This window comes from Alternaria metachromatica (assembly GCF_023757995.1).
Source record: "Alternaria metachromatica strain BMP 0045 chromosome Unknown scaffold_2, whole genome shotgun sequence".
NCBI lineage: Eukaryota > Fungi > Ascomycota > Dothideomycetes > Pleosporales > Pleosporaceae > Alternaria > Alternaria metachromatica.
In genome coordinates this window covers 2,099,414-2,122,772 of record NW_026055493.1, presented here as the reverse complement: position 1 = coordinate 2,122,772, position 23,359 = coordinate 2,099,414, and the positions used below count along the sequence as shown (strand labels likewise).

General features: G+C 48.9%; 7 protein-coding genes across 7 annotated transcripts; 3 read left to right on the top strand and 4 right to left on the bottom strand.

Moving 5' to 3' along the window:
* Positions 1-1,045: 1,045 nt before the first annotated feature.
* Positions 1,046-3,127, bottom strand: J4E83_001533 (uncharacterized protein; the record flags this gene model as incomplete). The annotated part of the gene is made up of 2 exons (XM_049328489.1): positions 1,046-2,745; positions 2,794-3,127. The coding sequence occupies 2 exons, from the start codon at positions 3,125-3,127 to the stop codon at positions 1,046-1,048; spliced, it is 2,034 nt and encodes a 677-aa protein (XP_049193007.1).
* A 2,741-nt stretch (positions 3,128-5,868) lies between these two features.
* On the top strand, positions 5,869-8,269 carry J4E83_001532 (uncharacterized protein; the record flags this gene model as incomplete). The annotated part of the gene is made up of 2 exons (XM_049328488.1): positions 5,869-6,017; positions 6,082-8,269. 2 exons carry the CDS (start codon positions 5,869-5,871, stop codon positions 8,267-8,269), a joined length of 2,337 nt encoding a protein of 778 aa, XP_049193006.1.
* A 298-nt stretch (positions 8,270-8,567) lies between these two features.
* J4E83_001531 (uncharacterized protein) lies at positions 8,568-9,758 on the bottom strand (the record flags this gene model as incomplete). The annotated part of the gene is made up of 1 exon (XM_049328487.1): positions 8,568-9,758. The coding sequence occupies one exon, from the start codon at positions 9,756-9,758 to the stop codon at positions 8,568-8,570; it is 1,191 nt and encodes a 396-aa protein (XP_049193005.1).
* Positions 9,759-11,249: 1,491 nt separating this feature from the next.
* Positions 11,250-12,031, bottom strand: J4E83_001530 (uncharacterized protein; the record flags this gene model as incomplete). Its single annotated transcript, XM_049328486.1, has 4 exons — positions 11,250-11,267; positions 11,329-11,516; positions 11,567-11,774; positions 11,834-12,031. 4 exons carry the CDS (start codon positions 12,029-12,031, stop codon positions 11,250-11,252), a joined length of 612 nt encoding a protein of 203 aa, XP_049193004.1.
* Positions 12,032-13,070: 1,039 nt separating this feature from the next.
* On the top strand, positions 13,071-14,279 carry J4E83_001529 (uncharacterized protein; the record flags this gene model as incomplete). Its single annotated transcript, XM_049328485.1, has 1 exon — positions 13,071-14,279. The coding sequence occupies one exon, from the start codon at positions 13,071-13,073 to the stop codon at positions 14,277-14,279; it is 1,209 nt and encodes a 402-aa protein (XP_049193003.1).
* A 1,246-nt stretch (positions 14,280-15,525) lies between these two features.
* J4E83_001528 (uncharacterized protein) lies at positions 15,526-16,241 on the bottom strand (the record flags this gene model as incomplete). The annotated part of the gene is given in 2 exon segments (XM_049328484.1): positions 15,526-16,220; positions 16,235-16,241. The coding sequence occupies 2 exon segments, from the start codon at positions 16,239-16,241 to the stop codon at positions 15,526-15,528; spliced, it is 702 nt and encodes a 233-aa protein (XP_049193002.1).
* A 1,919-nt stretch (positions 16,242-18,160) lies between these two features.
* J4E83_001527 (uncharacterized protein) lies at positions 18,161-19,281 on the top strand (the record flags this gene model as incomplete). The annotated part of the gene is made up of 2 exons (XM_049328483.1): positions 18,161-18,164; positions 18,260-19,281. 2 exons carry the CDS (start codon positions 18,161-18,163, stop codon positions 19,279-19,281), a joined length of 1,026 nt encoding a protein of 341 aa, XP_049193001.1.
* Positions 19,282-23,359: the final 4,078 nt, after the last annotated feature.

The following is a 23,359-nucleotide window of genomic DNA, read 5'->3' as shown; positions in this document are numbered from 1 at the left end:
AAGAAAGTGTCACGCTCCCTCGGAAAGTGCGACAGTTCCCAAAGATCACCCTGACTTGTCCACACGAAGAACCCGACAGTCCGCCTGCATCGGCTTCTTTGCTGCCTATGGAGCGGAACCAAGCAGATTCCGTTGTACGATCAGACACGCCGAGCAGCAACAACGCGATGACCAGCGCCGCTACTGCAACCCCAAAGCCTCCCAGCAGCACGTCTCCACGACCGAACAATAGCCCCTCCACCACCACAACACCTCCATATAGCTCTCTTGATACAAAAAGATCAGCCCTGCGTACTATCGCATCAAATGAAGATTGGCGTAACTCGCCCCCCAGCGCTCAAGAACAGTTCCGTAAATTGGTAAAATCGAATAAAGCAAGGCCATACTACGGACGGTCTACAAATCCGCTGTCTAAGCCAGAGCCACTTCCCAACGGCACAAGGTCATCTCCGCATCCGTGGCCGGCCAGCTTTGGTGAAAGAAGATCCATGGCTGCTGTCACTCTGTCAGTACATGGTAAGCCGGCAAATCCTCTTCCGGAACGCTCGCTACAGTTCACGTTTTACAACTTCCAGGAACTTGACCGGGAGATGGAGGTAGAAACTTATGTGTACGGTCGGCGTGGCGCCATTCCAGTTGACTTGAAGTCTAATATTCGTACTGTTATCGACCCTGCGCTGTCTGAGGACGAGCAGATGGCGCGGAACCGGGAGTGTTGTAGAGGCATGTTCGGGAGCTTTGCCGAGACGAGCGAGTAAATAAATAATGTAGAGTGAAACGAAGTTAGAAGACGTTGAAAAGAGATGGGTTCGAGGCGAGAGAGATTCAAGATTGGGCCGGGTCGCTGTACGAAACACAAGGAATAGAGTGAATCGTGGATACATGCAGGATAGAAGAACCCTGACTCGTGTATAGACACGTGAAACTATGTATAGTTGAAGAATAACGAGCGTTTCATCATAAAATCGTGACAATACTTCTGATAGAGGAAGTGGGAGAAGCAACAGGCGTAGCACACCCATGATGTGACCTTTGAACCCGTAATCTAAACCTTACTCTTCTCATCACCAACAACAAACACCTCGGAAGGCTCCACTTCAATGTCATCCGACGAAAATGTCCTTGAGCGGCGGAAGACAGCTTCCTCGACTGTGTCATACACCATCGTGCCTTTCTTATTGACATCAGCCACATTGCGGAGCTTCCACCCGAACCTCGCGAAGCGCTCGCGAACACGGTCGTTTAACCCTACGAGCCGGAACTGCGTGCTCTTCCCACCATACGCCTCGATGTCTGCTTTCAGATCTTTCAGATGCGTAAGACCTGTTGTGTCGATATTATGCATGGCATACATGTCCAGCACGACACTGCGGATCTGGACAGGCTCTTCAAGGATTTCGGCTTTGGTCCGCAGACGTAAGGCGCGATCTTTACCGGCGACACTCCAGTTGCGGTTTGCGTGCGCAGCCTCTAAGGTTGCCACTTCTCCGGAGTTGAATGTCTGGACCGCATCGAGGCACTGCGTCTTGATGTGGTAGGCGTTGTAGAAGAGCATAGACTGGTGGATGCGGAATACTTGGGTATCGAGAGGAGTGGGATGCATACCGGGTTGGTGGCCGTGAGAAGCCACTTCGATAGACGTTATGCGGTGAACGCGGTGGAAGGCCATAAAGAGGAGGTGGTAGACGATGTTGAACCCGACGGCCGTGCCGATCCCAACTTCTGAAGAGACAAAGAGGGTGAGCCAGAAGGCCAGCATAGAGGTAGTAAAGTCGACGAGTGAGGTGCGCCAATATCCGTAGAAGACTTTGAGGGGGACTACAATGTGCCATACTGCCGTGACAATAATGGCTGCCAACGTGGCTTTAGGTATCCAGTATAGCGCTGGCGAAAGCTTGAAGATACTGAGGATGACGACACCACCTGCAATCAAACCATAGGCTGGAGACTTGACGCCAGACTCTGAGTTGACGGCAGTTCGCGACATAGCACCACCGACCGCCATGGAGGAGAAGAAGGAATTGAAGAAGTTGGTGAAGCCGAGATAGACCAGCTCTTGTGCGGCGTCGGTGACATAGCCATTCTTGCGACCAAAGGCTTTGGCGATAGCTAGATGCTCAAGCGCAGCTGCAATGAATGGTGCAATGCTTCGTGCGAATACCTTGCCGATAAGTGCCGAGTCTGGCATGCGAGGCGTTGCAATCCCATCAGACTTTACCTTGCTGAGTGCCCAGACAGGATCGTCATTCTCAAGGTCGATGTCCTTGTTCACTGCGTACGAGATGCCAGCGAAGAGAATGAGGACTACAGCACTACGACCAAGTGCTAGTAGCCATATGGCCTTGTTCTTCTTGCCCCACCGTTGCCCCATCTTTTGCATGAGATAGAGCAGGAGAAGGCCTCCAAGACCCACTCCGCATGTCGGACCGTCGTATTGTGGTATTTTAGCGAAAAGGTCGTGAATGATGTTCGCCGTACCGGAGCCGACAGTGATGCCGAATAGCGAGGGGATTTGGCCGAGCATGATGACGATGGCAGCTGCGGAGATGAAGCCGCTCAGAACAGGCACGGAAATAAACTCTAGCAGAAATCCTAGCTTGAGCAAGCCTAGCGTCATGGAGTAGATGCCGACGGACATAGCAACAGCGGAAGCGATAGCTTGTGGTGAGTATCCGTCTTGAGCAACATCTGCGATTATCTCCGCTGTCAAGAGACCCATGAGCGACGTAGGACCAGTAGACAGGTCTGTGCGAGTCTTAGTAAAAAAGGTTGCAATGAGTAGCAACGACTTACCCTTAGATGTACCCATGATCAGGTACAGAAAGTTAGGCAGCCAACTCGACATGAGTCCATACTGTCCGGGGATTGTCGCAATCTTCGCGTACGCCAGAGACTGAGGGATGAGCAGAACGCCAACAGTGATACCGGCTAATGTGTCGTTCAGTAGCCATCGCGGATTGTACTTCGGCAGCCATTGAATGATGGGCGCCTTCTGAAGTAGATATTGGCCTGCCACTGAAGGTGCGGCGCGGACAGCTTTCGTGCCATACCGTATCGTCCGCTGGAGGGTAGTATCAGTGGCTATCGCTTCTCGGCTTCCTTGAGCCTTCTTCCTGAGATACTCCATAGTGGGTTGGCAGATAGCAGGCAAAAACAAAGCGAAAAAAAATGTTCAGAGCTAGCACAGTGCCTCGTTGAGCAGTGAAAGAGGCTTATTGAGGGTTACCCTAGAGCACGGCATATCAAAGATATACTCCGCACATCCTAGGAATCGGCGTTATCGACCACAAGGTAGCGTCCTGTCGATGAAACTGGGTCTCGAAGCCACAGCGCTTTAATTGAGCCTACTGGGTGGCCGGTCAGCACACCCACTCTCAACCGCTTACCCGCATGGAAACATGCTGGGAACGTCTAGGCGAAATCGCGTCGAGGAACTGCCAATCATGGCAACAAGACGTCAGCATGCCGGTCCCGCGATGTCCAATGAGGAAGTGAACTGCAGCTGCCATGTCTGATACCCTGCTCAAGTCTCGACCTTCCGTCTTGGACACCGAGGTGTGGGCGAGGAGGAGTGGAGATTTCGATGTAGTTGTGATTCGGCCTTCGTTTCGTAACACACCACTGAGGCGCAAAGACGTAGTCACGCTGTCAACACCAGCAGGGGCCGGTAAGATATTAGACAGGCGCTTGTCACACTGCCGATATGCCTAAGCAGAGGCAACCCAGGTTTGAGTTGCAACTAGCATCGCCCTCGGGCCTTACTCAAGCTTTTTGGAGATAACCGCATCGCGTACATTTGACGTAGTGGATTGGCAACGGCGAACTCAAATTGCGTGGTAGAGGACTCTTTGTTGAGGGACAGAGATGTTTGGACAAAATTACCCCGCAATACACCTCATCAGCACCGAATTAGCTTCCGTCAGCCACCCCGCGCAAGGCTCGTTGAAGCCGCACACTAGCGCCTTGAATTAAGCTTTGAGTCAAGCTCCACGAATAGACGGCCAAGCATCCTTGTCGAGTATCTCCCGGACGGAGCGTGTGCCGTGTCAGTGCAGCCGACGATCGAAGGCACGACGAAACGTTCGTTTACAACGACGACGATCATAACAGGCCCAGTCTGCATAATTCGGTAGTTATCATAGTGACCAGAAGTATGAGACGATTCGTGCATCTTGCAGATGGCATGATATGAGTTGTCTGGGTTTGGGTATGACTAGCAAATGTTACCCCTCAACCGATGGCGGCACACTCTGAACATACTGGAATACGCTGCTTTGCCTAGACGTTCCTTTGGTGCGCAACGCCAACGCGCCTCAGTGGCGCGCGTGGTTTGTCATCCTCGCGATATGAAAACATGGAGCACTAGTCGGACGTGGCAACGATTTGACAATGGCGTCGGCAATGCGTTCGTCGGAATGACAATCCGTTGTAGTCACATCGAGCATCCGCGTCAAGACCGAGACTCCGGTTTCCGATCTGTAGACAACTCATGAAACTGACACTCGGATAGCCTGATCTCGCCAATGCGCTACAGATATAAGTTCAGTACAGCAGACAGCTCTTGCATATCAACAATATTTCAGGAGCCTGCTCTGGGTACGCGTACATCTGCGCATGCATCCCCGAGCGGGATCAGTTCCCGGAAACGATAGATGCATGCAGTGTGACCGGCGCCCTTTGACCCGATAGGGACAAGCTTCAAGTTCGTGCGAGACGTGTTTCGCTAAGCCGTTTGGGAAGGTAGAGCTCGAGGCACTCTCGCGAAGGCTGTAGAGATGGTGTGTACAGCGATTGCCACGATAATGTTGCATGATGCGCGTTCGCTGCCGAAGATGCGTGCACATGACCACCGATTGCGCATGTTGAAAAATGTGTGCACAATTCGTCATGACTTGGAAGGGTGAAACGTGGATGATTAGCTCCATGTCTCTACAGCGTTCCCGCATTCGTTGACTTGGCCATTACATGAGGCTGAACCCAGCGCTGAAGTTGGAGCAAAGAGACATTTCGTAGTCCAGCCATTGCGGACTCTGGACTAACCATGCTTCTCATGTGGTCTTAGTAAAAGCTCGAAGAGGCTCCGTTCTGCATCGACTGGGAGATGTAGTAGGGCACAAGACATGGTGCCAATGTGTTGGGTGGTGTGGGAGCAAACAGCCACCATGCCAAGCGACGACTCTCAGTCAGCGAATCTCGCATAGAATCCGGACAAGGCCCCTTTGAGCGACTTAGCCCCTCCAATAACGGTGATATATCGGGAAGCCGTGAGAAGTCCAGCGGGCGACATGGCAGCCTGGACCGTGTGCCGGCACCACCATACTGAGGGCAGACTGTGACGATTGGCTGGTGAGGAAGGCACGTGTAGCGAATAAGGGTTGTGATGATTGCTGAACACGCAGTAGTACTGATGGAGTTCCAGATGTGCAGCTCAAAGAAAGCCGTCAAAGACGTTGCCTAGGAAAAGAGTGACATCATGGGAAGTCGTCGTGGAAGGTCCTGCAAAGAACCGGTGGGGTAAAGCTAGAACAGGGCGCTGCAGGAGGCCGTTGCATGCCCCTGTCAAGCATCACGCGAAGGAAGGGCGACCCATGCCAGCCGCCTGACGGCATGGGCAGGTGTGATAGCGCGAGACACGAGAATGCATCAATGTGTGAGAGAAGACGCGATCGAGGTAAAAGAAAGCGCGTTGTGAGTGAGGATGGCTGGCAAGACGCGACGAGGGAGGTGAAGGGTGCCGTGTCGGAGACAAAGACGCAAGCTCCGTCTCCGCGCTAACGCCAAGACGAAATTTATTATCGATACGGCATCATTCCAGCCAGTGCAGAGCAGACGTCCCCGGCGAGAGTTGTATACCGAAGACATTGGAACATGGCGCGCAAGAAGAAGAGCGCGCAGGCTGATGCCGCGCCCAACGGCAGCGTCTCGTCGACGCCGCCGCCCGCTGCCAACGGCGCAGCAACCGCGAAGAAGCCGGCCGGCGAGCCCTCGACGTCTGCCCTCATCATCTGCCGCAACAAGTGAGTTTGGGCGGGTACTGCCGTCGTGATGCACAGAGACAATACCCTAATGGCGGGACTACAGGCATTGGCGCTACATCTCTTCGTTCCACGGCCCCTGGCTGCAGCTGCCCCCCGAGGTCCTCGAGTCGCTCGCCCACAGCAACTACCTCTCCCCGCGCCCCCACCCGATTGACCCCGCCGTCTTCTACGACCTCGTCAAGATCCGCAAGGCGGTAGATGAGGCGACCAACCTGGCTGTGCGCGCCACGTCGGGCCTGACGTCGGCCGCCCTCAGCAACAGCCTCAATGGGAACAACAGCATGCTGGGCAATGCCGCCGCGCTGGGGATAGGCTACGGGGGAGGAGGGACCTCGAAGCTGAGTAGAGAGCGGAAGCATCGCATGCGGGAGCTGGCGACGAGCAAGCTGAGTCAGGCATATCATTTGGACGAGATCGCGGCCAGTGTAGCTACCATGCAGAGCGCGAGCACGCTGGAAGACGTCGCGCACCTGGTGCTGCAGCGCGAGCCCAACAACGTCGACGCCAAGTACGTCCACTTCTTCCACGAGAAGATACCCAGCCGCATGATGGCGCAGTGTACACCTTTGCATACTTTGAATGAAATCATCAGCGAGCGACCCAACGACGGGAGCCCCCTTCGAACGCGCGCATTGACAAGAATCTTCAAGGAGGACTACGTGAACTCGGCCAAGGACCTGAGTGAGGCCCTGAGCACAGCGCGGTACATGATGGCACAGCATCGCGCAGGCAACGATCAGCTGGTGCTGGCAAAGACGCTCCAGGAACAATATGGGCGGGATTGGCGGCAGGAAGTCAAGATCCCCGACGAAGACCACCCTAATTCACTCGAGACACAGCTGCTGTTCCATCGCGCTGGCGTATACTTCACTATAGCATGCGGCCATGTCAATGCTGCCCTCGACGGCCTCCAGGCAGCCGAAGAGGCAAAGGCACGGCGCGATGCCCAAATCGCTGAAGGTAAGGAACCAGATCCGATAACACCAGAAGAAGCGCACAGCAATCATCTTCGCCTCGAAGCCCGCAAGCAAGTCCGCCAGAACGCCAAACGCGCCCTACGAGACTATGTCGCCTTCCTCTCACACTTCGACTACACGCCCGGTATCTCCGCTGAGCTCGCCGAAGAGTTCTTGCGCAGACTGGGCCACTCGGCGAACGGCAGCCCCAACGGCTATTCGAATGATAAGATCAAACCGAACATGAATCGCCTCATCGAGCAGACAAACGGTGCCTCATCGCCCATCTCCGAAGCCCTCGTCCCTCACCGCGGCCCGACCAAATCCTCCTCTGACCGCGCATCGTGGCCCAAACTCCCTCCACCGGAGATCTTCAAAGTCTCCCAGCTCTTCGATGCTGCACCTCCCGCCTCTCTGCCCCCGTATCCACCGCCTCGCAACTCGTCCGAGTCCGCAGCCTCAGCAGCGGCCACCGCCTTCGCAGATAGCCACGAGAGTATAACATACCACCCCCTCATTACAGACGCCCTGCATAGTCTTCTCCTCTGCCACGCGCTCATACAAACACCACCCAAAGAGCACCTCCGCCACGCCCATAATGCCGCCCGCCTCGCCCGCGTCTGCGATGGCTACCCCATCTTCCTCGCCGCACGTTCTCCCGCACGCGCAGACTGGATCGAAGTCCTCCGTAGAGCTGGGAACTGGATCGGCCTGTCAACATCCTGGGAGAACCTCTGTCGCCCTGCACCCCTACCTGGCCACGGAGGCGGCAAGAACGGCTCCACAGACATAGCAGGAAAGAACGGCATGAACGGATCTGGTGGCGGCGAAACAGAAGCCCAACGACGCGAACGTCAGAAGCACGAAGCCATCCTTGAAGCCCTAGCCGACGAACGCGTCGTGGACGAAGAAAGCTTTCAGCGTGCGGTTCGCGCGCGCGAGCGCCGGAACAGAGAGGACGAGGAGGCCGAGAAGAAGAGGCAGCAATCTCCTCCTAGCGACGCAGATGGGAACCCAATGTCGCCACAACCCACCCCACCTAAGCGCTGGGCGCAAGATGACGGTCGCGAATATCCGATCAGTACGGAACGAGCTGAGGCCATTTCGCGCTGGGTGAGGGATGCACCGCCAGTGGGCGAGACCAGTGGTGCGAAAAGCAAGAAGAGAACAAAGGGCAAAGGGAAGAAACCTTCCTTGAGAGCGGGCGGAACGGGCCTAAGCCTTGCCGAGAGCGTCGAGACGATGAGTGTTCAAGACGAGGAGATCGATGATTAGTGCTAGATTTGGATGTTAGAGAGGCCCTTGTCTTGATAACGCGGTGGGACGGTGGACTGTTCTTATCGAGAGCCATGGCCTCGGCCTGATATAGTTGGAAGTAGATTAGCTTTCTCATTAGCGCTTGTGGATAGCAGATGAATGTCCAAAGTGTTCTGGTGGTTTTGATTGTCATTCATTTCTCTAACTGAGACTATACTACATGCGGGCCCACTGGCAGCCACTTCCTTTCCTGAAAACCTCCTTCTCCATCGTATATGAGCTCATGGCATCGCAGACTTGGGTAGCGAGTGCACCCTCACTTGCTAAACCAGTCCGCCGTAAACGCCCTCTCTGATCCTCCTATAGACACATGCTCGACGTCCGCCAGGTCCACTCCCTCCATCGCGTCGACAATACTCTCCCAGATCTTCTCCGATTTCTCCACCGATACACTCTCTCCATCCCACCCGTACTGCAGGTCCTCTTCCGTAATCACAAAGTTATTCTTCTCGTTATCTTCAAACACTCCGTACGGCTCCTCGGGTGCCACGTTATGGTTCAGTATGCGGTTGAGCGGCAGTTTATTGGCAGCCAACCAATACGCGCGATGAAACCGCTTGTCAGAAGCCTTCATGTCGGGAAACCACTTCTGTTTGACCGTGAGAAGATCCGCTTCCATGGATAAGCGGAGCCATTTGTGAACAGATGGCGCAACAGTCGTCCAATGGATCTCGTTATGCTCATGAGCAAACATTCCATATACGCCGATGCTGGTAGTCGTTGTGGCCGGTCGGTCATACTGGAACGGGTTCGCAGCGTTGTGTAAAACTAGAAGCGACATTCTGTTTCCATTCTTGATGAAGCCTGCTGTAATATGCGCGTCCCATCTGTTGCTGTCTGAGTGGTAGATTCCTTCCTCCAACTGATTTTGTAAAAAGGACTCGGCAAAGTCGAAGCCATGTCCAGGTTCAAGCTCATATAGAACGACCGGCCACCTGTACTCGTCGTAGGTGCTTGTGATATCTTGGGGTATAGTCTCAGGGTGGACAATCTTGGGAGGCGGTGGTGGAGGTGCTGCGGGCGTATGCGGTTGGTGTTGAGGCATGTAAACCAAGGGTCGCGCATGAACCGGTTCTTGATACTGTGGGTAGGGAGAAATATACGGTGGTGGGTGATACTGCCGCGGATCGATGTAGTGCATGGGGCCCGGTTGCGGTAGATGAGGAGTCGGGTGGTGGTTTACCACGGGGCTGCTTGTGAAGCTCTGTTGCTGCCCATGTTTTGGTTTGGGTGAACCCGGAAGAAGACGTCTAAAGCGAGGAGGAGGTGCAGGTGTAGTTGTCAAGTCGTCAATAATTGAAGCCTTGCGTTTGCGAGGCATCGATGTAGGCTCCTTGATCAGTTCGTACTGCGGCGCTGAAGCTTGGGCGGAAACTGTCTTTCTCCTCGCTACCTCGCCCTTTCTTTTGTATTCGTCCTGCTTCTTCTTGCTCTGTGCATCTACCATGCTAAGGTTGTGAGTTGGCCAATGCTGGATAGAGGGCGCTTTCTGTCAAGCTGTTAGCACGAATAGTAACCTCATACAAGGGAAAACTGGACAGGTCTGCAGCCTACATCAGCATGAAAACCTGCAAGGTAGGTGCCCTAACGTCGATGTAGGCTCCAGACCTGTTCAGATTTTCCCTATGTTGGCATGATAGCAAGGGATACGTACTAGTAATAGAGGCGACGGTTGCAGAATATTGGCAGATGGATGAAATCGAGGGGGTGGAGCGACAGTCTGTTGTGACGGATAACCCTGAATGTTCGATACTGAGGGCTGAATGTATGCTGGTGCAAATGTGCTGTAAGGCGATGTATACTCTGAAGGGCCTCGCAATCGTTTCTCATGTTGGCGCACATCGTCGAGGTGGTGAAGGGGCGGAGTAGGTGGTCGTTGCCTGTTCGCCCAATGTGGTACAGGCAGGTTGTACCGATGTTGCGGCTGGTGGAGAATTTCGGGCTCAGGGGAAAGAGGAGTTGAGATGAAAGTACTTGCCGCAGTTGTTTGTGGAGAGGGAGCGCCAAATGTAGCCATCGAGTCTTTGCGCGTGGATGCAGCGTCATGCACGTCATCCAAGCTCATAGCCTGAGGCCAGCCGGAAGGCGCGCCATGTTGTGAAGGGTTCATCTGGTGTACTTGCAGCAGGTTGGATCGAGAGGCGCATATTTGGTGTTGGAGGAGGCGGGTGGGGGTTGTTGACTATTTATACTGCCGTTGCTCGTGGTGACGGTCGTATGAGAGGCAGCAGCGACCAGTGATAGAAGGCACGCTACCCCGACAACACAAAGGAGTACACCGACAGTGCAAATTTGCGACGTGTCTCCCGCCTTCACCCGACAACCGCGGATAGAGACGCGCACAAAGTGGCGGATTGACCACGTTGAGGCTGCAACGTCGCTGCCTGACTGTTCTGTTGTTGACGTAATGAGATGGATCAGGAGATTAATGACAAACGAAGGGTTGAAATTGGGCTGAGAGCATTGAGGTAGGGACAAATCTATCAAGATGGAGTGATATACGAGCACCTTTATATAGAAATGCCGCAGATGGAAGCAAGATTGGTGAATGATTCAGTAATACGTTGAGGTGGGCTAACCACACTAACATTCACGGAACCTGTCTTCATCAACCACTAAAATGATCTTCTTCTCAAGGTGCCAGGCTGTCTTCGAATCAGCTGACCCAAACCAGATTTTAGTCGGGTCAATACGTGCCAAGCTTCGTAGGCAGAAGCAGACCCGTGGAACATAGAGCGAACTGGATGAACTCTGCATATGAAAATGTAATCTTACCCAGATCTCGCTGATGAGTCATAAAGTAACCACCATACTCCCGCCTTTTCCTGTGCTTATTCAACGCTTCCAACGCCAGAAGAATCGAGACAAAGTGCGTAGACTAGCGGCAAAAACTAGAGATGTTGCGCCGCACGCAGCTCGTGAGAGAGAAGAGGGAAAGCTAAACAACACGCTTGACCTGTAGACGGGATTAGTTGAGTACTGTTAAAATGATGATAGGATGCACGGGTGTTGGTTACCTCAAAGAACCGTTTGAGCCACCACACCTGGAAGAACCCCTGGCCGATGAGTACCATCAACTGGAAGATGCTCCACCACTTGATGCGCGCGTTCGTGCTCTCAGCAGTATTCCTGTGTACGCGCTCGCGCACGATGATGTAGCTCTGCTCGTCCTTGACCTGGGAGACAAGTTCCGACATTGTTCGCACTGTTTCTGTCAGCACTGTCCTCTCCCAACTATCCAGTGTAGTTTCTCACCCTCCTTCTCCAATGGGTCTTGGGGGGCTTCCGATTCAGGGACATAGACAATGCCGTGCACATTGAACGAGACCTCCTTCGTGTTCGCGCCCCAGTGCTCGTTGTTGAAGCAGTATGTGTATTTGCCGTCTTCTTTGGCGTCGAAGGAGTGGTCGCCGGAGGATACGCCGCGTTCGTGGACTTGGTAGCTTCGAGAGGGCGTCTCGATCTGTGGATAAATAGTCAGCTATGTGGTTTGGAGGCAGAATTGGAGTCTCATTGACGCACCCAGAAATCAATCTCCAAATTTCCGCTGCCGCCGAACTCCCGGTCGCCGACTTGGAACGTGACTGTCATCTTGTCGTCCTTGTGGAGGGACTCGTGGAAGCATTCGCGCTGGTGGGCCTTCATTTGTATGTTATGCGCCGTCGCGAATGACAGCAAGCTGCTCGCCGCAGCGAGAATGGCGCAAGATGGAAACAGCATGGCGGGCGTATAGTGATGCTGCTCTGTCGTGTGGAATTCGATGTTTCGTCGAGCGCCAAGCTACGTACACGGAGATGCCAGCTTGCCCGCAATGCAAGGGCCCAGAACGTTAGCGTTCAGATTAGTCAGCCACGGCTCCGTCTCAACTTCCTTCGAACGGCGTCCTGCTCTGTCCTACACCCCGCAATATTGTTGTTCGTTCACAGCCTTCCTAGTGAATCCTGGATGCGATGCAGCGTTTGTTCTAATCTGTTAGGAATCAGTAGATGACATGACAATTTCGCGATTCGATGTGCAGTCTGCCTGCGCTGACATCCACTACCCTTCAGGGTCTCGCACGATTACCACAATGCGCTACTACAGAACTTCAAGGTACAGCTGGGGACCATGGAGATGGTGTGTCGTGATTCATCAGCTCAGATCGCTGGTAGCCTGGATATCTACGTCAACGAGTTGAGGCGGAAGGTAACACCCATGTATCTCTCATGAGATATTCTCTTCGTCGTCCACTTCCTTTCTTCTGTGCGCGTAGGTCTTAGGATAGCGTCCTTTCTTTTAATTCTGTTATCGTTCGGTCATGTACCCTTCTCTTCTGCCGTCCAAATTTAGAGGTTCTGAACAGATCTGTTTGCCGCCAAGACCATCGTCAGTCCGCTCCCACACTTGTCCCCGCAACACCAGCACGTCTTTCTTGTGCGCTCAACCTCAGCTTGCTTTATTCACTTCAATTGCCTCTCGTCTCCGCGTGGCGTTTTCGTCGTCGTCGCTTACGGACCGCGTCCTTTCTTGCGCACGGTGTCAACGCCCTCACTTCGAACTCAGCGCCTGCACCTCCAAGCTATCGGGATGACGGATGCAAATGGTGCTCCGCGTAGAGTGTCCATGGCATACATCCTAGGCTTTAGTGACAAGCCGTACAAAGAAGTAAAGTCACCCGCACCTCCGCCTCCGCCGCAAACTGGGAAGCCCGGCCAACCTGCTAACATAGTGACTGCCCCCATTGAATACCATGACGAAGCTTTAGGCTAATTACCACCAGATGTCTACTCCTGGTCGCATCGTAGAGTGGACCGCGAGCGACGGACGAAAAGGCAGGCTCACAGGCACCGGCAAACCACGACTCACTGCAGCCAGCCTTGCGAAGGTACCTTCTGAACAGCGGCCGGCAAAGGAGCTAGCAGGCGCGAAAGGCACCCCGAAGAAACCAGCTTCGACCAAGCCCGCCGCCAATGGGGACGACCCTTGGGCTGGTAATGGGTGGGGTGACGCCAATGCAAAGAGCGAATCGAAGAAGTCGAGCTCGAAGAAGGCCTCAAGTAACAAAGGGGATGCATGGGTCGTACAGGAATCGGGCAATGACACAAGCGATCCGCTCGCAGCCACCTGGGGCACTACCCCAGATGCTACAGGTGGCGACGACAACAAAGAGAAGAAAGATGACCCCGCAGATGCTTGGAACACACCGACTGTCCCAGAGAACAACATAGCCCCACAAGATGATAGCAAGAAGGACGACGAGTCCAATGAATGGACAAAAGAGCAAGACGAGAAGCTGATGCAGATGAAGGATGATACAAAGATTACCTGGGCTAAGATAGTCGAAGAATTTGGTAAAGCTGAGCATGAATGCAAACGCCGCTTCAAGGATATCAAGCCGAAGGATTGGAAACCAAGTGGGGCCAAACAGGGAGGTGAAAACAAGAAGGGGAAGAAGGGGAAGAAAGCAGATCAGAACGATGGAAACAACAAGGATGATAAGAAGAAAGAAGAGAAGAAGGAGGAGGAAACGGGGGATGATGGCGGTTTCTTTGGTCTCACGTTTGGAGAAGATACTGGTAACAGCAAAGACGAGTCTGGTGACAAGAACGATTCTGGGGACAAAGCACCCGATACATGGGGCGGTACCGGAGATGCGAAAGCTTCAGCGCAGAAAGCCTCTTCAAACAAAGTGCCTCCGCGAGCGCCCCCTCAACCCAAAGCTAGCAACGGCAACAACAACAACAACAATACCCGACCCATCGCCGCTCGTCCTCTCGAACTCGAAGTAAAACCCGACGATACTTTCTCCGCCGATGACTTGCGTCTAGTCGCTCGCATCTTACAACAAGATTGCTCGATGGTATGGAGTAGGGTCAGCTGGCGATTCAGAGACAAGACAGGCAGGACGCTCCATCCTGATGAGTTTGAGAAGAAGATCACTGGGCGTCTTGAGGGTAAGGGCAGCGAGAATGGTGAACGAAGGCGGTAGTACTGTAACAGAGTGATGACATAAGGTTACGCGTGCCATGTGTCATGAAGCGTTCAAAAGGCCAAGAGAGCAGTCGAATGAGCTCGTTTGTAACACTGTAACTAGAGCCAGCTGGGTTTCTAGTTCGCGTCTTTCGGCTGTGTAGTGATCGATGCACTAGTGCGTCCGATGTGGTAGTTAGATACACGTTGAACGAGTCAACACAGTCATGGAATCTGGGTCAATTAAGCCGTCATGGTATGTTATGAACCAGATGACTGAGCTTTGCATGTTGAGCGAGCATATTCTGGCATAGCTCAAGTGTTACGGATGGGACCGAACGAATGACTGTCCTTTGCGTTCCATGTCGATCCTCGAGCATCCCCACTACCATCGGATGTTGTACTCGCTCCTAGGCAGTGGCACTATCCCTCCGAAGACACGTGTGCTTGAACTCCTTCTCCAGCCCAGGCATGTTCAGGCGATCGACACCCCAACCGCAAGCCTGACTTTCACAGTGCAATACCAGCGAACTCAGATGACCAAAGACCTTTCCACATCCCTCGTCGCGACACACGAAAGGGTGAAGGTCACCAGCTGCCGACCAACGCTGTACCTCGCGAATATCGACGCGGCCTATGCGAATGGACGCATGCATATCGAGATCCATGTAAAGCGCCGAGTACCACCACTTTCCGAGACAGCGCGTAAGAAGTGCCGGGTCGTTGAAGTTGGGGCACTTGCCTGACTCCAAGTGATTGATGAGACTGGAGTAGGTGCGCATCGGTGCGTCGCAGGCCCAACAGCCAATGTCAGCGGATCTGTGCTTAGTCATGTGCTGGTGTGTTGTGAGCGTGGCAGTCGCGAGTCAGTCGCGTGGCAGATCACTCACAATGTGGTAGTTGCCCTCGTGGTGAGTGTGGAAGCCACATTCCTCGCAAAGGAAACAGTTCTCGAGGTGAATACCCAGTTGGGCCTTTCCAGCACAGTGCTCGCCGCATTGTGGGCAGGCAAGTGCGAATGCACAGCTCTCGTAGTGCTGCGTAAGCTTGGTAAAGCTAGGTAGTATGCGCTTGCAGCCTTCGCACTGGAAGTGATCACACTTGAGATGCCGTGCAAGCGTGGACTGGTCCGGCCCATCGAAGTCGCAACCTGGTTGTAAGCAATGCTTATGTCCTTACCTTGGTCAGTCAAGTCCTCAAGGTGAAGTAATCGTTGAACAAGAGAATGAACGCTCTGACAAGGCAAAAAGACACGAGCTCGCAACTTAGAATCTCTCAGACCACTTACTGTTCGTCTGTTCCCAATGTGCATCCCGTTCATCCTGATTGCGAAATCGGCGCTGGCATGTTCCGCACCACGTATGCTTCGCAGCGGTTTGAAGATGTCGCTCCAACTCAGCGCGAGTGTTGAAGCCGAGCAAGCAAGTAAGACACACCCACTCATGGCCGACGCTGTAGTTATTCTCGAAGTGGTTCTTGAGAGCCCAGTCATCCTTGAAAGCGGAGAGACAAAGGTTGCAATGAACTTCATGGTTCGCTGCATTGTCGACGTGGTTTTTGAGACCATTGCGGTCCACGAAGACGCGCTTGCAGAGGTTGCAATAGTTTTCGTGTCCGACGCTCTGCTTAATGTGACTGAGCAGTGCAGCTTTGTTGGCGAACTTGTACGAGCACACCCCACACCAGTTCTCGTGTGGATCGTATGCTTTTTCGGGTGTGTTATCCGTTGAGCCCGAGACGATGCGATCTTGCCGTTGCTGGGCGCGTGGGCGGTTGAGGATAGCCTTGGTGCGGTCATTCAGCACCTGCGGAGAGCGTCGAACCGGTGATGCCGGCTGTACTGCAGGAGCGCCGCGCTTCTTGACCTCTTGCCATGGCATCGAGTCATCGGCAATCTGGTTGAGAAATGGGTTTTGAGAATGGTCAATAGCGGGACTGCGGACGGGAGTTTCGCTGCTGTCTGCACTAGCGAACATCGCATAGCGGTTGCTGCCAGGCGCGGCCATTGCCAGTCCGCTGCAGCGAGGGGAGGACGGGGTCGGTGTTTACAACAATGTAGTATCGGTACAGCTGATTGTGCTGATAGAGGTGATTGTGCTAGCACGGACAGCCAATAGCAAGCAGCCTACCCTGGAGGCAGCAAGCGCCTTGTCACGTGACAGCGCGAGAACAAACGGGCGGAGACATGAACACACACGGATGCGCGCATAAGCGGCGCCAAATATCGATCGAACGTCTACTCGCGTTGAAGGTATCTTCGAAGTACAGGAATGGCCATGCAACTGATAACATTGAACAAGATGACACGATGGCGGAACCGAGGAGACAGTGAGCGTGGAGGGAATGGCGCGATGGATGTACACCTCATTGAAAGCGAACGCGATATGGAGAATGCTGGACGAATCGGTAAGTGAGCATGTACTTGCCGAATGGACTCAGAAAGGTCGCGATGCATATTGTTGCGAATTGACGGCGTGAGATGGTCGAAGCTGGGGCCGGAAGACACGTGAAGTGAAAGCGAGACATGGCCTATATATCTATTTAGCGATGTCTCGATGAGACTAGAGTAGGGCAGTCAGACTGGAAAGAATGATGTCAGGAGGAAAGACGTGTTTGAATTCAAGGAGGTTGGGTGAATGACGCCACTAAAGTTAGTGTGTCACGTCGCCCACGCGCTCGGTTCCGAAGTTTGCCCGAACCCCGTGTCTGTCACACCCATCAAATTCAATCACCTACACCATCAGCGCCATCTCGGAAATTGTGCCCCGCGAAGAAAAGCGAATGTTCGGTTACACTGCGACTGGAATATGTGATGAGGTCCCCAAGCTGCTTGCCAGAACGACGCGTCAGTCTTTGGCCAGAGCAACACTACTGCAGATTTCATCGGACGCGTGCTTACCCCAACACTCTACCTTCAACGACGAGCGAGCAGTCCACTCGTTCCAGAGATCTCTGTTGCGCATCTTCTCAATGGTTCTGTCGCCCCTGACGTCGAACAAGCAATATTATCGTCATCTCGTTCCCCTATGGCGGCTCGAGCCTCAAGCGTGGCCACGAGAACCACAGTCCTATCTCATTTTATAACTGCCTTTCCGGAAGCTTCCCAACTCTAGGTGGGTGTTGCTCACATGAGAAGGTTTGCTTTGCGAGCTCGGAATCTTGAAACATCAGAGTTTGTTCGTCGCGATGAACTCAATACAATATGGCCACGCTGACAAAAGGTTGCTACATCTTACTCACGGCATACATTCAACTCTGTCAGCCAGTCTAGAACGCTGCATTTCACTTGGAGCTTTCTTGGCTTCTGCACTCTACAATGCGTCCGACTGTTAGTATAAGAATATGGATCGGTATATTCACTACGGCGGCTATACTATGGATTTTTCACCAATGCTACATACAAGAGCTCGGCCTGTAGCTACGCCCTACTGGCGTAGTTCGATTTGCTTCTCAATCAGCTCTCTTTACGGACATATTGGCGATTCAACCTGGTGAAAGCTATCCAGCGTCACTCACACGCGCCAAAGATCATGTCACACGACGTGGAGGGAAAGCGATGTGCCCCACAAGATGTACCTGCTTCCTGTATAACTACGGGCGCGGACTACACCCTTTAGTAATCTCTCATTCTCTTCACAACCATTCGGCTCTACTTCTTTGGCTGGCCTTCTTGTCCTGCACGGAAGAACCACCCAGTTTCATCCAAGTACGTTAGTTTGGAAAAGTGCTAAACAGTACCTGTATAGCAAACCGGTACCGGATACCATCCTTGCACTTTGACGGGACTAATCACCATCATAAGACTTGCTTCATATAAGATGCATCGCATCGACAGGAGGATCCACCAGCATTCACAGAAGACTAATCGCTTTGTCGCCTTTGAGCCTCGCTGTATCAACCATGTGTGGGACACGGAAAGCAGTAAGCTGAAGGATCTCACGATCGATCAGCTGTGTCGTGCGCAAGCGCTTGCCAATGGTTCAAACTATCAACACCCAGATGAAGACATCATTGAGCGGATGCGCGCGAGAAATGATGTCTCTAGCACCCAGGAAGCAAACAGCCCCGAGCACCTCGTACCTCCTTTACCTTTAACGCCGATAAGTTTGCACTCCGATGTTCTCGCCGGCAGTCTGCTTGTACCAGCCACTGAGCCACCCAAGGCGGCTCCTGTCATCTCACAATCACATCCATGCGCGAAACTCTCGTCAGAAGATCATATCTGGGAAGAAAAAGCATGTAAAGGCATCGCTCATAAGGGACTGAGCTTGGACAAAGTCTGGGATAAAAAGACGTGGAAGCAGAAAGCCAACAATATCGAACGATTGAAGTTGCTAAAGGACGATGGGTACGACATTAAATCTCTACAGGCCCCGAAGACATCCGCAGATACAATAATCGAGGCTCTGTTGGCTCACGTAAAGGCACGGAAGGAGAAAAATCTGGGTCTTGCAGCTTCTACGGTACTACATTCAACTCCCAGTGAGGAAGTATCAGAACCAGAGAAAGAAGAAAGCTATAACGCCACTCTAGCGAACGATGACGACACAGCGCATGTGGAGCCGAAGGAAACTGGAGACCATGTTCCATCGGATGCGACACCGCAAGGTGTTCCGGATTTTGCGCAGGATGAACCAGAATCGCGTGAGGAACCAGAATCCCACGATGAACCAAAATCACACTACTATATCCCGCCCCCCGTCGCAGGCCTGAAACGCAAGCATACCCATGAGGATGAAAACCAGCCTGATTGGCACAAAGACAACCCACAAAAGGAACTTCACGAAGCATACAACACAGCAAATTCCATCGAACTCGTCGAGCTGCCGTGCACTTGCAGGATCGCTAAGATAGCGCGAGTGTTGACAAGGGAAGATCTTGCCAACGCCTTCGCAAAACAAGCTGCGTTCATATACAGTCAAAAAATTAGTCGTGACATCTTCCGCTACGCTAGAGAGAAGAGAAGGATATTTCAGGACCCAAAGTCAAAAGAATCCTTCAACATTTGTATGGCGTCGTAGAGACCCTTACGGATTATCTAACAATATAATACAGAGTCTCTAACTTCTGCGAAGCAGCCTAGCACAAGTTATAATTTTCGCGAAGCGACCCTTCGCTAGTAATACCTTTATTTTTAGTTCTCTAACAGTTTATTACAGCCTGTTGCAGTTATAGTTATTATTGTAATATGCTACTTTTTGTCTATGCTACGTTAAGATCTTTATTAATACTGCTATGTTTGTTAACTATATATAGTTAGCGGCTAGATTAGAGCTACGTGCAGCTAGTTGTTATTAGAGTAGCTTAATTTTAGGCTTTTTTCTACGCTGCTCTTTACTAAAAACGTTATTATAGCTCTGTAATAATGTAGACGCGCTACTACGCTAGCTATTACGCAGACTTTTAAACCTATTACTAGTTAGCTATTATCTCTAATTTAGTGTTGCGACTATAAGATCTACCTTTTAGAGAACAAATTTATACTTAATTACGTTAGCGCTGCGTTCTAGCTATGTAAGAGCTGTAAGGTAGTACGTATTCTTGCGTAATCGCGTAGCTCTTTTTATTAATAGATATAGACTAATAGTTGCAGAGCGCGCGCTACTTAAAGATAGTTCTCTAATCTTATTCTATAAGATAAGCTATCTTACTAGCGCTGCTGCACTAAATCGCCTAACGTATTAGTTACGTTATTAGCCTATAAGCGTATATTGCCTCTAACTATAAGTAATTACAGCAATAATATTAATAACTTACTACCTAAAAATGTTCTTACAGGTCTTGTATAGAGAGATAAACTTGTTTCGCTAATTAGTTCTAACTATAACAATCTAGAGCTGTAGACATTCTAATGCAAATTCTACTACGCACTCTACTAGATAGACAAAAAGAAGTTAAATTTGTCTATAGTAGAACTGTAGTTTAGTTCTTATTGTAAAAATAGGCGTGTTCTACTTCTATTATTTTATACACTACTAAACTACCTATACTAGCTATTACAAGAGAATAATTTAGAAGTATAGAACTTCTATAAGAACTTACGCGCGTACAACGCTTTATTTGCGTTTATATTCTTAGACTATTAATAAACTAATAGAGGTATTACAGCTCTAGGTATTTAGGTCTTTACTATCTATAGAGCGCTGTATTATTATTCTAGTTCTCTTAACGCGTTAGCTAATTTGCTACTAACGTACGCGCAACTATATTTTTTTAATTCTTAGTATATAGCTGCTAGGCGCTAAAAGCGCAATTTAGATTTAAGAATTAAAGTATTCTAGAGTATCTTAACTATATTATATAAGATTAACAATCTGTATATTTCTATTTATAAGACTACTAGAAGCTATTTACGTAAAGTAGTTAATAACTAATAGGTTGTATTAACTTTAGGTCTTAAGGTTTAGCTAGTAGAAGGTGTAGATTGCTATTGTAAGAATATACAGTGCGCTAATAAGGTTAGACTAGTTCTTCTAGACGCTACTGCTAGTAAAATAGTTTAATTAGTAGTGCTTACAGCCTGTAACTTTAACTAGTTATATTATATATCTGCCTACTATCTGTTATATATGCTATTAGAGTACCTATTAATATTTCTCTATAGTAAGAAGAGGTAGATGCCTAAAATAGATATAATAGATTAAGGTAGTAGATAGAAATAGAAGAAGATTACTATGCACATGTTCTATTGCTATTATTTATACCTATAAGAAGGTTAGAGAACTATTCTATTTTAGTATTATTAACTATTCTAGTAGTAGGTTATTAATATTTAGGCTATTTTAGATTAGTTACGTTTAAATTAGTTTAAGCACAACTAGAAGACTATCTATTCTAAACTATATAGTAGTGTTATAGATACTATTGTAGTAGATAGTTAGGTAGATAGTTAAGCTTCTAGTTCTATTAGTGCTTAGCTTATATTACTATCTTTCTATATTAGTAGTTCTTAGTTTGTAAGTTAATGTTACTAGAACTCTATAGCTATTGTTTGTAAATACAGATATTCTACGCTGTTTATTACTTTTATAGCTAGTAGATATTAGCTAGAAGTTAACTATAAGCTCTACTAAGAAGAGACTAGAATAAACTAGCCTAATATTATTTCTTGTATATTCTATATAAAGTCGCAATAGTTACTTTATAAGCTATAATAAGGTTATTTTAGGCTGCATATAGATTATATATATATAATTAAGTATTAGAAATAGAGTTTGCTATATATACACTTATTATTTTTTATACCTATAGATAAGCGTAATAAGTTTATAAGTCTAGATTATATTAATAAGTATTGTAGTAGTAAAACTAGTAATATAATAATAGGCTAAATAGCTATTAGGCTTAAAGGTTAGTGCGCTAGAGAAAGCTAGGTCTAAACAGCGTTTAGATAAGAACAATAACAAGATACATATAATACAACTAACTATATTAAGCACCTATTCTAATAGAGATACTTCTAATCTCTCTACTATATATAGCAACTAACTAAAACTTAACCTATTTAGTCTTTTACCTTAGAAAGGCTACGCGCTACCTTTAAGTGCGCATTTTACCTACTAAAAGCTTATTAGAATAATAGTTTAACTAGGCTTTAGAAGAGATATAATTATTATATAATATAATAGAATAAGTAATAGGTAAGTATATAAAATAGAGAATAAGATAATACGTAGAATAGTATACCTAAGAGACACGTAGAAGCAAACTGTAAGCTATAGAAACCTAATAGTATAGATACCTAAGAAGTAGGCGCACTAAGAGACCTCTAACAATATAAATAATTAGATAATAATAACTACTACTTAGGCTAATAGATAATATAGCTGTAGTAGCGCTGCGCTAAGCAATATAAAGAGCTAGATAAGAGGTTTAGACTAGACTAATTACTCTTTAGATAGCTATATAGATAGAAAATAATATAATAGAAAGTATATAGCTATATTATTCTACTAAGAATAAATAACAAGACCTAAGGAAGGTTAGAAGAGCTAACGTAGTAGATCTTAATTCTAGTATAGCTAGAAAGAAAAAGGCTAAATAATAAGATAGTAGTAGAAAGCTATTATAGTATATAAAAAAGGCAGTAATAGCTCTTCTAGTAAAGAACACCTAACTTTATTAGTAAGTAAATAGTTAAACCTAATTAATAGTACTTATATATTTAATATTTACACTAGCTATTATACTATTTATAATACTTGTGTACTACCTTATATAAATAAGTAAGAGTTAATCTAATAAGGCTAAGATTAATAAATAATCTAAGTTAGTTGCTAAAGCTCTTTTAAAAGCCTAGTTTGCTAAATAACTATCTTTACCTCTCTAAACTAAGCTTATAAAACTTAAAGTAATACCTACATTATTCTAGAAGAATATTAAGATGCTAGACATTCTAGAGTTCTTAGGCACTACTAGCTAGCAGCCTTAGGCACAACCTCTAGTATAACTCTAGAATAATAATATAGTAAAGCTTCTTTAGATAATAGCTTAGTCTCTCTAGTAGCTAGGTAATTACTCTCTAGTCTATTCTACCTAGCTTTCTCTATACCTATTAGAGATAGTTCTAGTGTTTAATAGAACTAACGTTACTACGTTTCTTAAGCGTTTTAAGAATATATTAAAGTACTATAAGTTTATAGACAAGATAAAGATTAATTACCTTTTAGCGCACTATAAACCTAAGTAGAGAGTAATTATCTAAGTCTTAAATAAATATTCTAACGCTCTAGTTACTAAATTCTAGAAGAAGTTTAGAGAGGCTCTTAGAAAGCTCTTTTATACTAATAACAAAGACTAATAGAAAGCTTAGGCTAAGTACTTTAAGCACTAGCTTTTCTAGTGCTAAGCAAGGTCTAATCTAAATATTAAGAAGTACTTATAGAAGTTTTAGATTTGTAGTAAGCACTATATTAAAGTATTAACTATTAATAAAGATTGCTAAGGTTTCTACTTAGTTAAGAGACTACTCTTTAGGCATACTATAAAGATACTTAATAAGTTTAGTTTAAAGACTAATAACCTAAAGGCATTTAACTACACTAAGATTAGTAACTACCTTACTACCTATCTAGAGGTAGAGAAAGAAGCTTATATGCT